Source organism: Mastigoproctus giganteus, chromosome 3, assembly GCF_048544385.1.
Source record: "Mastigoproctus giganteus isolate SK-2022 chromosome 3, ASM4854438v1, whole genome shotgun sequence".
In the NCBI taxonomy this organism is placed as follows: domain Eukaryota; kingdom Metazoa; phylum Arthropoda; class Arachnida; order Uropygi; family Thelyphonidae; genus Mastigoproctus; species Mastigoproctus giganteus.
This window is the reverse complement of record NC_143577.1, coordinates 1,075,413-1,089,601: the sequence shown is the minus strand read 5'-3', so window position 1 is coordinate 1,089,601 and position 14,189 is coordinate 1,075,413. Positions and strand designations below refer to the sequence as shown.

At 37.4% G+C, this 14,189-nt stretch overlaps 1 protein-coding gene across 3 annotated transcripts in view; it reads left to right on the top strand.

Annotated features, from left to right (window-relative positions):
- LOC150087601 (ras GTPase-activating protein nGAP-like) overlaps nucleotides 1-14,189 on the top strand; it is a 604,257-nt gene that overhangs the window by 350,573 nt on the left and 239,495 nt on the right. For all 3 annotated transcript variants that reach the window (XM_090369159.1, XM_090369157.1, XM_090369158.1), the window contains exon 14: nucleotides 13,556-13,671. In XM_090369159.1, coding sequence (XP_090225285.1) covers nucleotides 13,556-13,671 — 116 coding nt within the window. The remainder of the gene's footprint in view (nucleotides 1-13,555; nucleotides 13,672-14,189) is intronic.

Genomic DNA, 14,189 nt, shown 5'->3' with positions numbered 1-14,189 from the left:
GATTAGACTGGGGTTCGAACCCGTCACCACCAAATACGGAGGATGCGGAAAAGTCAGGGAATGACCACTGCATATTCCCGGAGCAATATGGCCTTAGTTGCTAATGCTCCTAAAAAAAAAACCAAACAACAAACAACAACAGTTCTACATCCTACCTAAAATGAGGCCTGCAGACCTGGTAGAAAAATTCTTCTGTATCGTTGACAAAATCCCATGATATTTATTGTAAGTCTGTCTGCATTGCTCAGAGAAACTCATACCTGACTGCACAATTACTCCCAGATCTTTCTCGTTTTCCACTACTCTGAGCGTAGTACCACTCAGTTGGCATAAATATAGAAAACAACAATGGGCACAAAACTGAACCCCAGGGGACTCCACTAATAACATTAGTCCATGAAAAGCAATGGACTAATGTATATGTCCAGTGATTAATACTCTCTGTCTTCTCCCACTCAATCATCCCTTTATCCATAGAAGCAAGTTGCCCTTAATTCCACACTGTTCCAATTTGCACAGCAGTCTTTTATGTTCAACGGTATAAAAAGCTTTCTTGAAATCCAAGTATATGATAGTGAAATTATTTTTTGCATCCAGTTCCTTTGTGACCACATCATAGTATCCAATAAAATTGGTCAAACAAGATTTCCCCTTAACAAATCCATGCCATGTCTAAAGTATAATTGCAGCCTTGTGAAGATAATCCTGCATTACCTCTTTTTCCAATGACTCCATTATTTTCCCTGGAACAGAAGTTAAACTAACAACATCACCACAGAACTTTTTGGTGATGGCCAACAAACTGACCTAAAATAAATTTATTAAATAAATATAAATAATATCTACATAAAATACTAAAACAGAGATAAAATAAAATAAAAGCATTAAAATAGAATAAATTTTGGATAAAACTAATAAAATATACAGTAGCTTTCGAGATGAAATGCCTCTTCATCAGCTTAGTCAGTGAATGGTATATTGCAGTTATATGTATGTTGGTTACAACAGCAAAAGTCAGCTGAGCATGATCATGCGTCTGGTGTTAGTAGAGCTGAATTATTCATATGTGATGATCGCCAGAGCTCATCGCACTGCAAAATAGAGTAGATTCCATAATGGGGTGCAAGTGCACTCCACTATCACAGTACTATTCATGGTACTATTACTGATAACTATGTGTAGTGCCTCAAGCCATGAGTGCTGGCAATAATCACACGAATAGTCTTCAATTTCAATATCCTGTCGGGGATCAAGATTGTGCTGCTCAACCAATAATGTTTGGTGACCGCAGAGCATTCAAAATTAGAAGTTTGAAGAGCCACCTCATGTTCAGAAAATTTATTAAATTTATTTTAATCAATTTATTTTGTCAGTTTGTTGGTTGTTGCCAGAAAGTTTTGTGATATGCAACCTGAAGCTCCAGGCCTGTTTCCTAATTAAACTAACAGGTCTTTAATTACTCGTGTCACCCTTTGATTCCCCTTTGTGAATTGGAGATACATTCACATATCTCCAGTCTGGGCACCTCCCCTGAATCCAAGGATGCTCTCATAATTGTGGCTAAAGGTTTGCTTACTTCCTTTGCTGCCTTTCTTAATATAATTGGATAGATCATATCCACCCCATGTATCTTTATTATGTTTAACTTCAACAATTTCTCTTCCACTTTCCTTTCAGTTATTACAAAATCATTTAGCTCCCTGTTTGAGTTTGATAAACTTCTGGCATCCCCTTCCCTAAAGGAATCCTCATTTTAGAGCCTTCCTCATTGTGAACCCTTCCTATGCTTAAGAAGTGGGCACCAGAATTTCAACAAGGAACAGTGAACCTGGACTCATGGTATGAAAGACCTGCAATGTCCATCTATCTGAAGTTGACGACAGTTTGCATGATATCTTGATATCGTGATCAATGAATAACAGTTTGGTATGATACATTGTCAGCATCTTGGGCATCTCATCAGAACATGTGTTCCATGTTCAAAAGGAATACATGTTCAAAACGTATTCCATGTTCAAAAGGAGTCAGCATGATGGGTCCAAAGTTGTTGAATGCATATAAAAACCATACAAGAGTTGTCAGGTAAGTGAACATTTGCATTGTTTTCAAGCAAATCCTACAGATTTCCTTGCAAAGTTTGTGACCATGGATGAGATTCGGGTCCATCACTTTTGGTTAGAGACTGAAACAGTGGGACAGTCAGCACTACAAACAATGGGAATCCAGCTCTTCTCCTCTTCCAAAGAAAGCCAGGTCTGTTCCTTCTGCTGGCAGGGTGATGCCACTGGATTTTTAAAATGCTAATGGAATATTACTAGTGGATTACCATTAGAAAGATGAGTCAGTCATGGGGACATATATTATTAGCATTAGCACAGGCATATGATGCAAGAAAGCAAGCTTATGCAACATCAGAAAAAAAAAAAAAAAAAACCATCCCATTTTATCCCTCCATTCGATCCAAATGCCTGTCCAGCTCTGCCTTAAATTTATTTAGGCTATCAACTTCCACAACAAAGGATGGAAGTCTGTTCCACCAACCAACTACCCGCTGGCCAAAGGCAAACTTCTGCACATCCATCCTACAGCTGTCTTTCCTCAATTTGAATTTATGCCCTCTCAGGTGATCATTCTGAGCAAGAGGAAGAATCCCATCAGCATTCAGCATACTCAAACCATTCAACGTTTTATACACCTCTTGCAGACCATTTGCAAGATGGTCTGCAAGAGGTGTATCGGAAATACCACTACTAAATTTGGCTCATCAAAAACATCCAACACCCGTGCCTACTACCATTTCCATAGTCTCATGTCTAACCAATCTGTCACAGAACTTACAACTCATGCCCAGACTCACAACCACAACCCGCTCATCGACTCTGCCGTTTCCATCATTAAACTAAAATCCAGCTACAGAATACTTCAATATGAAGCCCTAGTTATTGAATGGTACAAGCACCACTCTAACCTCAAAATTCTAAATTCTAAACTCCCCTTCAATCTTTCCCCAATTTGGAACCTCTCGAGATTAAAGTTCCCACATGTCAAAAAAGGCATCACGAGAGTATAATTTTTTATTCTTAAAATACCATGCGCGTTCTCTCCCCACACATTGCCAACTGAAGACATTCTTTAACTAACGAAAGTCCTCGTAAAGACTATTGGCTTCACCGGATTCACTTACAGTTTTTAACTATTCTTTTCTTTTCTTTTATTTCGATGACAACCAAGGATTGGATGTGTACACTTCTATTTCCTTGCACCTATTTAACTCAGTCAACTTTTACCTACTTCCCTTCCTTTTAATTTTTCAATTTAACAATTCAACTTAAACATTAACCACGCTACCTAAGTAAACCATCGCAGATTAATTTCAAGGTGAGTACCGCTTTTTAAGCTTTCGCTATTCTTTTTTAGTCTATTAACACGGTACTTGAAGATTTCTAAAAATTTCGTATTGTTAATTTTACTGATTAATTGTTAATATTATCTAATATATATACTAAGGTAATGCTGTCTAGTCCAGGATATAATGTTGTATCGTATAACAATGGCAGAAAGTTACGAATGGTAAATCTGCAGACACTTAAGTATTAATTAACTTCCAAAATCTTGTTGTCTCAATTCAGAATAATCCAAGGGTCTTGACTATGTCTATAAGCTATTTATAGAAAATAATTTAATATAACAATTAGTCAATAAAGCAGCTAAATATATCTAAAAAACTTACTGTTCGTCGGAACTGCAAAACTTGTAAAACACGTGGATTGGATACCCTTACCAATACTAAGTAATAAACTACAAAATCTCTAGCTAAGTTAAATTTTAAATTAAGTATCGTAACTAGGATTATAAAGCTACTAAAAAAATAAGTTAATATGCCAATTTAATTAATAAAACAGAAAAAACGTCTGTATTTTCCGGAGCAGTAAAAGCTTCGCCTGCACAAGGTTACTCTCGTTCCCGAATATTCAACATAATCGAATAAACCGAATTAACATATTTGACAACAAAATAGTCAAATACATTTCAGCACCTAAATACCTTAATCCTCTACTCTGTGTAGAAGCAGCATTCTGCATTCCTTGGGATGACCTCATTGACTATGACCTCAGCCTAGCAGTGACACTCTTGTCCAACTGGATAAAATCCGTCACCGACTATGCTGCCACCAAACGAGTAACAGTGACTCCCCGTTCCAGATTTTGGTGGACTGCTGACCTCAACAACAGCTTCAAAAAGAAACAAGTCCTACGTAAGAAATGGAAGCTTATGAATAGCAGTCAAGATAATCACTTTTTCCTGCGCTAGGGGGCCGACCGGGCTAGCCGAGTGGGTAAAGTACCTGCCCAGCAACCCAAAGGTCGCGGGTTCGATTCCCGCCTCGGGCTTGGATCAAAGTACTGCAAAAACCTTGGGAGGTGCAATATGGCCACAGAAGCCGATGCGCCAACAACTACCAAATCAATCAAACCTGCGCTAGGGCCCACTTTAATTGAAAGAAAGCTGCTAAAATCCAAGTAAATCTTAACCGGACTCTGAGGAAAGCCATTCTATGCTGCCCCACATTGTGGATTCAATGAAATGCTTAATCCTCAAGACTGGCTCAAATACATCGCCAGGTTTTCAAATACAACCACAATCCCATCTACAGCTGTCCAGCCAAACTATGAAAACCCTTCAGATGTCCGAGGGACTATTCAGATCACGAAACAGGAGCTAATACCTGCCATCAGTTCACTTCCCACAACAGCCACTGTTGTGGGGAGGATGGAATTCCACAATTTATGGTCAAATGCTTGAGCCTATTCATTATAGACCCTCTTCTCTCAATCTACAACAGATGCCTCACTGAGCATTATTTCCCACCCCAATGGAATAAGTACAGAGTGTACCCCATCCCTAAAACCAATTCGGCACAAACGTCAGCCTGTTCAGACCCATACCAGTTTCCTCTTGTCTGTTAAAATCTCTCTAAAAGGCTTTGCTACCCACAATTACCCACCAAATCCTCTAGATCAAACCACTGGAAATCCACTATGCCATCGCAGGAAAATCATCAATCACTAACTTGGCAGCCACCACAGAATGCATCCTCTCAGCATTTGAACAAAGAGCTGAGCTGGCAGCCACATATCTCGACATAAGCACAGCCTTTGATGCTGTGTCGATCCCGGCCTTCCTCCTTCTACTTAAGGAATATTTGAGGTGATATGCTGTGCTTTTTGGAATGTCTGCTCTGTCACAGAATACTTATTGTCCATCAGCAGCAACATACACTATCCTCCGACATTACTGCTGGAGTACTGCAGGGGGAGGGTCCTATCTGGTTTCCTGTTCATGGCTATCATCGTGCCCATTATTGCCTCCATGAATAGTCTCTTATGCTATGCCGATGACCTCAAACTGCTGATGCGAATTAACCCTGGTGACAACCTCGTTCATCTCAGCAACAGGATCAGTTCCCAGTGTAAGGATCTTGAATTGTACCTGACAAGCTTCAATCTAAAAATCAGCCCACAGAAGTCTGCTCAGGTTATATTCTCCCTTAAATCCGTACCAACACTATTTGGGGTACGAATACCAAACATAGCCTCGCACAGCGTGGCGTTCTGTTTGATCAAAAGATGTCCTTTGTCAACCAGATCGACAAAATCAGTACCAAATTTTCTCGTATACGGTGGATCTCAAAGCAACAGCTGCTATACGTCTGACATTCTCTCACTGTTAAAAGGTTCATCACCTCCACGATCTACCCCGCCATTCTCTATGGTGCAGAAATATGGGGCTCTGCAGCACCCACAAACCTTAAGAGGGTGTACACCGCTGAATACTGGTTATTGAAATGGGCCAATCGCTTTGTCTACCTCCTGCTACCACAACCACCATGATGGCACAAGCACTCAATATCCCAAGGATGAAGTTCCTGATCGTGGAAAAGCGGCTGGTCTTCACACCACACTCATCACAGGCTAGATATCATCTCCGAATATTTGGAATGCTTGCTCTTGGAGGATCCCACAGCCAAGCCTAAGGTCGGCACCTGCACTTGTGGCTTACCACAACAGTCTTCTACTCACTGAGAGATTTCTCCCCAAGCAGATGCTCGCCATCCTGAACTGTGTGGACACCGACTTCAACAGGATAATAAGTAACAAGCAGGACAGACAACTTTATCAAAGCCCTTGAACCCCAAATCATTGCCAAGTTGTATTTGTGTTCAGCTCTGTGTTTTTATGCTATATTTGTATTTCTTTTTGTATTTGTAATCTGTATTTTGTAACCTTTTTGTATTTGTTCACTGTATTTTGTAGCCTTTTGTATTTGTACCCTCTACTTATTCTGCTTTTCTCTAACTGCTATATGTGAACCCCTGGCGCTCGTTGCCGTGATGGGGTATTGTGCTGTAACTACTTCACAATAAAGATTTATTAATTAATTAATAATTACGTCGACACTAAGTATTTTGACCTCGTTAAATAAAAATGTATGTTTTCCATTAATGGCATGAAAGGCTAATTCTGATGCTGCTGAACGAGAAGCACGAACTGAGGGCATGTGTTGATTAACACGAAAATTCAGAGGAAACCACGTAGAACCCTAGATAAGAAGAGTTGCAATTACCTCAAGAAATGTTGTATACTAGGTCATTTATTTGTGTTGCAAATGAGGAAAGGACTGAGTGATTGTTCAGTATAGTGTGTAATTTTCGTATTGGCTTGGCTACAATTTTAAATTCGGTATCCTTAAAGAATCTGTTAAGTTGTTTGTGCCACTGTTCAACGTATGGGACAGAAATAAAGTATTTTTTGATATTACTATTGTTAGTTGGTGTATTTTTTTGTATTCTATCCTTAGCTTGTACCTTAATTCTGTCTATTGTAGCAAGTGGGTAACCCCTGTTTAAGAATCTGCTGGTTAATATTTATATTTTTGAGCCCAAAGCAGATTCTTCATTGAATATTTATAAACATTGAGAAATTGATTAAAGATAATCGATCTTTTGGAGGTGAACAGTTGATAGCTGTTATAATGCAGAAGCATACCGGTGTTTGTAGGTTTACGATAGATATGAAATTGGATTTTATTCGCGTCCTGAGTAAGCGTGAAAAATTTAGAAAATTTAATGACTTCGTATCCATATTCTCCCTCTCCAATGTAAATTTAAGTCTAGAATGAATATTATTAAATGAATGTAAAATATCTCTTGGATGGTGCTATTATCAGTAATGACTAGAACATTGTCTAAATATCTCCCATAGTATGTGATATGGAGTAGAAAAGGCGTCAAATATATATACGTTTAATATGTGAACGCATACATTTGAGAGATAACATCTCAGATATTAGGCTGCTCAGGCTTAATCCCATTGGCAAACCACAAATTTGTTTGTATACTTTATCTCGAAAGGTGATATAGTTGGCTTCAACTAAAAGTTTAATTAAGTGAAAAATTTCCTTAATAGGAAGCTTTGTATAATTAATCGGTATCGAATTATTATTTAACATATCCCAAAGAATATCTAATGTGTGTCAATGTTTACATTCATATATAATGAAGTATCATCTAGTGAGAATAAATTATCATTTCCGTCAAGTCTACAGTCTTTAAGATTATTAAATAATGTATCATAGTTCTTAATCCCAAATTGTATCACCTGTCTAAAGGAATTTACAATGCTATATGCATGTGTGGCCAAGGATGAAAATGCCGAGTTTCTGTAGGAAACAATATGCTGAATAGGAAATCTGGTCTTTGTAATTTTACTTGACCGAAAAATGCAGGAATATTGTATGTTCTTGCTTTCAATTCCTTTAACTGCGCCATAGTAATGTAGTCGGTTTTTCGATATGTGGTTAACGTTTTATTGTATTGATTGACCAAATTGGTAAATAGTGCTGGGTCTGCTTCAAGATAGGTAGAGGTATCTGAAACAACTGACTCTAACTTATTAATATAATCAGGTTTGTTGAGTATTACCACTGTATCTCCTTTATCAGCTCTCTACAAATTTTTTAGAGTATCATACAGAAGTGTTCTACATATCATATTGAGGTAAACTTTTCTTATTCTCTTACAAATATTGATTTCAACGTAGAATGTATTGATTTATATGAACGTATTATAGCTCTAATTCATACTATCAAATTCATTTTTAATCTCTTATTGACTGTTTATTCACTTCCTTTCTCTCCAGGTATAACCTATTGATACACACAATTATGGGGGATTTTTTGAATACCTTTCTGCAAAATTACATTAAATTAACACTAAGATACTCGGCCCAAAGTTACCATATTTCTTTTCTAAAGTATTACCTTCAAGACAACATTGTTCCGAGATTTCCCAGGGTCAATTTAAATCATAAAATTTCGGGGGTTAAGCAACTAGAACTTGCCACATGTTGTAATATAGTTAAGCTTGTCTTAAGATCTTGTTATTCTAATAAACAAAAATACCTTTCCCAAGTTAGGAAACTTCGCGACAAATTAAAAAATTATCTGCATCTTTACGATTGGTCTGTTTTGAAGACCTCCATAGATTTGCAACGTGAAGCACAGGCCTCAGAAATAAAAAACACACCTTACAAATTGAATACATTGTCGGGAGAGTCAAGACACGTTCATACGAGTTCTAACACATTGTCGTGAGCTTGCGACCAAATGTATGAGTTGTATGATGAGCCCCCACATATGCACAATGGTCTACGGCAGAATACTTCAGCTAGTTCACGAACACCCCCTTGTCCAAATTTCAACGAACCAACATATCAACAGGTTACAAATCTTTCCTCATATACACTATTGCAGAACCAGATTTCACTTTTGTCCAATGGATTAAATTACAGTTTACCACCTCGAAAACTACCTAAAAAACAGTGCATAATTGATATAGAATTTGGACTTTGTAATGTTCCACAAAAAGATTTATTTATTCAACAAGTGTTAACCAGGTGGTGAATAATATTAAAGAAATGCGACTTCCTAAATTGAATACACATAATAGTTTAGCTTTACATAAAGTTCAGGAAAATAAAGACATTATCATTCAAAGAGCTGATAAAGGAGATACAGTGGTAATATTCAATAAAAGTAATTATATTAATAAGTTAGAGTCAGTTGTATCAGATACTTCCACTTATCTTGACCTGGCACTATTTACTAATTTGGGCAATCTCTTTAATAAAATGTTAACCAAGTATCAAAAACACGACTATATTCCTGCACTTTTTGGTAAGGTAAAATTACATAAGACCGGATTTCCTATTCTGCCTATTGCTTCCTACAGAAACTCAGCCTTTTCATCCTTGGCCACACATGTATATAGCAGGAAATATACACATGTATATTCCTCACATGTGAATAATACTCATTTAGTTTGTCAGCTACTCACAATACTCATTTAGTTTGTCAGCTACCTAAGCAGGACATCAACAATCGAACAATTGACTTGATGACCCTGTCCATTTAAAAACCTTTCTCAAAATAATGTAAATTAGTCAGTACCATGTAGACTTAATCCATATCTACCTGTAATGCAACTGAAATTAGTAATAGTATTATATTGGAGGTTTGAAGTGGTGGAACCCAAGTTTAGTCTCCAGAGCTAAGTTCCAATCAACCCGTCCCTGTCTCTTTCATCATGCAGTATGACTGATGACTTTTGAGGTTATGATGGATATCATGGCGTGATCCAATCTTCCTTACATTTTGAGGATACAGCTCTAAAATTGTGTTCACTGGCCGGCTGCTAGATAGTACACAGACCGAACTTATTGGTGACTCTTTGGGAGACTTCTGGATCAGCTAGTGTATAATCTTGCTACCTCTACTCTGCCAGATAGTCTGGAGGGAGTCTGAGAAGTGTGTATGCAGAAGACATTGTCGAAGCCCCGTTATGTCAAGGATCTGGGTATATTCTAACCATTTGTATGCCATATTCAAAAATTTCATTACTTCATACAGCATGTAACCCCCACTTTTTCTTACTATTCAATACACCATGAATTGTCAAACTAAAAAAGTAAGCTTATCTGCAAAAAGATCTAAACTTTCAAAACACTTCCTAGTTCATTTCACTAATATACGTAGTCTCAATTCAAATCTCAACAATGTCAATTTCCACTTGCAATCTGCAAAACCCCATGTACTTTTTCTGACAGAATCTCAGTTATCGGTTGATTCAACTACTGCTCATCTCAGTTGCCCAAATTATTCGCTGTATGATTCCTTTTGCCTCAAAGGTGGTACTTGTGCATTTGTCCATACCGATATTCCCTGTCAGAGACTTGATAATTTGGAATCTCCTCTTATCGATCTTCTTTGGCTTAAAATCTCTGTACCTCATTGTGTCAAATTCATCTGTTGTCTCTACCGTTCTTCCAACTGCACTAATCACTTGGAGCTCTGCTACTTCCTCACTTTGCAACTTGACTTTCTGCAGTCCAATTTTCCTTGGTGATTTTAATGTTCACAACTTCAGCTGGCTTCCATTTTCTAGTCACACCGACCCAGCTGGTCGAGAAGCTGAGGCTTTTGCAATTACTAATGACCTTGCACAGATTGTTCGTTTCTCTACAGGAATACTGAACAATCCTAACCATACAGCCAACACGTTTGATCTTTTTCCCCACAAACAACCCTTCTATGTACACGGTCAAAGTGAGCGGTCCTTTAGGTGCCTCAGATCACAACTTGGTGATTCTCTCTTCTCCAATTGAGCCTTTATCTCATGGCTATTCCAAACACCGTATTGTTTGGCATTACAAGAATGCATAATAGGTTGAACTGCGAGATTTCTTTTCTTCTTTTTCTTGGTCGGATTACTGTTTCAAAACTTCTGATGTCAACGTTTGCTTAGATCGTGTTGCCGAAATTATTCTTGTAGGAATCGAATCCTTTATTCCACACTCCACTTTAAAATCTCGTCCTAAACCTTGGTTTTCCAATAAATGTGCTAATGCTGTTCAAAAGAAGAACTTTGCATATCGTAAATGGCGTGTTTCCAATTCTTTAGTTTCATTTTCTGCCTACACCAAAGCTCGCAACAATTGTAAAGCAGTTATTAATCAGTCCAAACTAGAGTTTGAACAGGTGGAACAGACTTCCATCCCTTGTCGTGGAAGTTGATAGCCTAAATAAGTTTAAGGTTCAGCTGGAGAGGTATTTCGAACGAACAGAGGGGTGAAGTGGCAGTGGTTTTTTTTTTTTTTGGCTGATGCTGCATAAGCTTGCTTTCTTACATCAAATGCCTCTACTAAGGCTAATGCTAACTTGCTTCATGCCCTAATGGTAGCTGAGCATTCTGGTCTCTTGCCAAAGCTATTGGCTGCAACTTTTGCCCATCTCTGTTCCCACCTCTGTTCAAACTAGATGGTTCTGTTGTCACTTCAACCAAGGATAAAGCTTACATGCTAGCATCCCATTTTTCTTCCAGCTCATGTATTAAGGATCTTGCTAAAACGCCTCCCACCATTCCCAACATGCTCCATTTAATGCCTTCTATGGTCTTCCGTCAAAAGGATGTCAGAAGAATTTTGATGAATCGTGATGCTCACAAAGCTCCAGGTCCTGATGGTATGTCTCGGCTTGTTCTCAAAACCTGTGCTCCCGAATTTACTCCTATTCTTTGCCACCTTTTTTCACTTTCTGATTCTAAAGTTGTTTTTCCTTCTGCTTAGAAATTTGCTCATATCCAGCCACTTTCTATAAAGGGTGACAAATCCCTCCCTTCCAATTATAATTGCATTGCAATTACTTCTACTCTTTCTAAAGTAATGGAGAAATCAATTAACCGCCAACTCTTAAACTCCCTAGAAACCTTTTGCCTGATCAACGACTGGCAGTATGGATTCCGTCAATGTTAATCCACTGGTTATATTCTGGCTTATGTTACCCATTTATGGACAAATTCAATGGAAAAGTTTGGTGAAGCCTAAGCAGTTGCTCTTGTCATCTCAAAGGCTTTCGATCGTGTTTGGCATAAAGGTCTTCTAAACAAGCTTCCATCTTATGGTTTTCCAACTGTTTTTCATAATTGATTATCCAGCATTTTCTCTGATTGCTCACTGAAGGTGATGGTAGATGGCTCTCTGTCTTTTAAATTCTTCATTAATCCTGGTGTTCCCCAAGGTTCAGTTCTTTCACCCCCACTCTTTTCCTCTTGTATATTAATGACATTTTTTCATTGACGTAGAAATCCTATCCATAGTTTTACTGATGATAGCAACTTGCATTCCACTTTCCATTTTGAGAAACCTTGTCCTGCTCAATTAGCTTCAACTTCATGAATATCGGCTACCAATTGCTTAAATGCCAATCTCCATGTAATTCTCCTGTGGGGCCAAGACAACTTAGTTGATTTCAATCCTTCTAAAATGCCCAAATTTCAATCCTTCTAAAACTCAGTCTTGTCTTATATAGCTCACAAAAAGGATTCTTCTACTCCTATGCTTATCTTTGGTGACACTCCGATTTCTAGGCAAAATGATATATCTCTTTTGGGGATTATCCTGACTCGTAATCTCTCTTGGCACAAGCATATTACAAATATTGCTTCCTCTGCATCCAAAAAACTTGGTTATCTCTTTTGCTCCCAGCATTAGTTTTCTTCCAAATAGCTTTTCACTCTGTACATATTGCAAATTCGCCCTACCATGGAATATTGTTCCCACATCTGGGCGGTGCCCCATAAACCTCTCTCAGGCTTCTAGATTCCATTCAGAAGAGGGCAGTTAGCTTAATTAATGACTCATCTCTAGCAGAGTCTGTCAACTCGCTGTCTCATTGACAAACTGTTTCTGCTCCATGCCTTTTCTAAAGATACTTTCATGGGCACTGGTCTTCTGAATTGACTTCTATAATTCCCACTCTCTCTTTCAAAACAGTCCGAACACATGCCACCACCAGCCAACATCCATTTAGTGTCCAACTTCAAATTCACAGAATCAACTTTTCATCTTCCTCGTTTATCCATTTAACTGCCATTTTCTGGGACAACCTTCCTTCATATGTCTTTCCTGAAAATTACAGTCTATATAAGTTTAAGTCTAATGTCAACAAATATCTTCTCTCGTCTTCTCAACCTCCAACCCAAGCATGGTACTAAGTACTATAGTTTCTAATACCACTTGTGTTTGGGGTTTTCATAAAAAAAAAAATATATATATATATATATATTTCACATATTAAGATCTGCTTCATATAACAAGACATATTTGGAAAGTTGTATAATTTGTCAGTTTTTATGTAAATTTATATTCTTATTTTCACATAGTTGTAGCACTATAAACTTGCATACATTAGCACCTGGACCACAAAACACAATACAAAATATGATTCGGCTATGTGCAGTCAACATGCCAAATGTTTGATTTCTGCCTCAACTGTATCCTGTGAGTTGGTAATTATAATGAGATAATGATGTCTGGTTGATGATATTTAATGTAGCTTGGTATGTAAATCTTGATATAATCTTTAATTTTTAATTATTATAATAATTATTTTATTTATTTTATTTATTTATTTTATTTTTTTTATTTTTTTTGTTGTCTAGGTTGATCCTATTAAGGTGGCTAGCAATACTGCTCTGCAGAAACAGCAGTCGAATTTGGTTGTATACGTAGAAAGGGTTTGGAGAAGTATAGTTAATTCTGCATCACAATTTCCCAAGTAAGTACAGGAAAACATATGAAGATAAATCTAAAATATATGGTGCTTCTTAACTATACATTGATACTGTATACTTTCTGCCCAATAAATCAAATGAAACAATATTAAGTTCCACTTCTCTACTACATTACCTCTTTGATTCATTTGATTTGTATGATTTTGCTTTTACTGAAAAAAAAAGTTTTGTTTTAATATTTTGTTGAAATTTTCACTAATAAAGTTAGTGTATTATACATTAATGTGGTCGAGTATTTTTAAACCATGATTCCATGAGCATCTCTGAGGGATTTGGAAATGTAACTTGTGAAATGTTGTGCAAACCAGTTTTCTAATTGGCTTGCACTTTTCCTTTCCAAATGCCGCAGTCTGTGACAAGCAACTGAACATTGGCATCATTCAGTGGTATAGTATTAGTATTGGCAAATAAACAATATAAGCAAGCAAATGTATATAGCACCACCCAAAATTTTGATTATCCAGGTTGTAGATTAACTGAAGTCTCTATGGCCTTTGGAGAA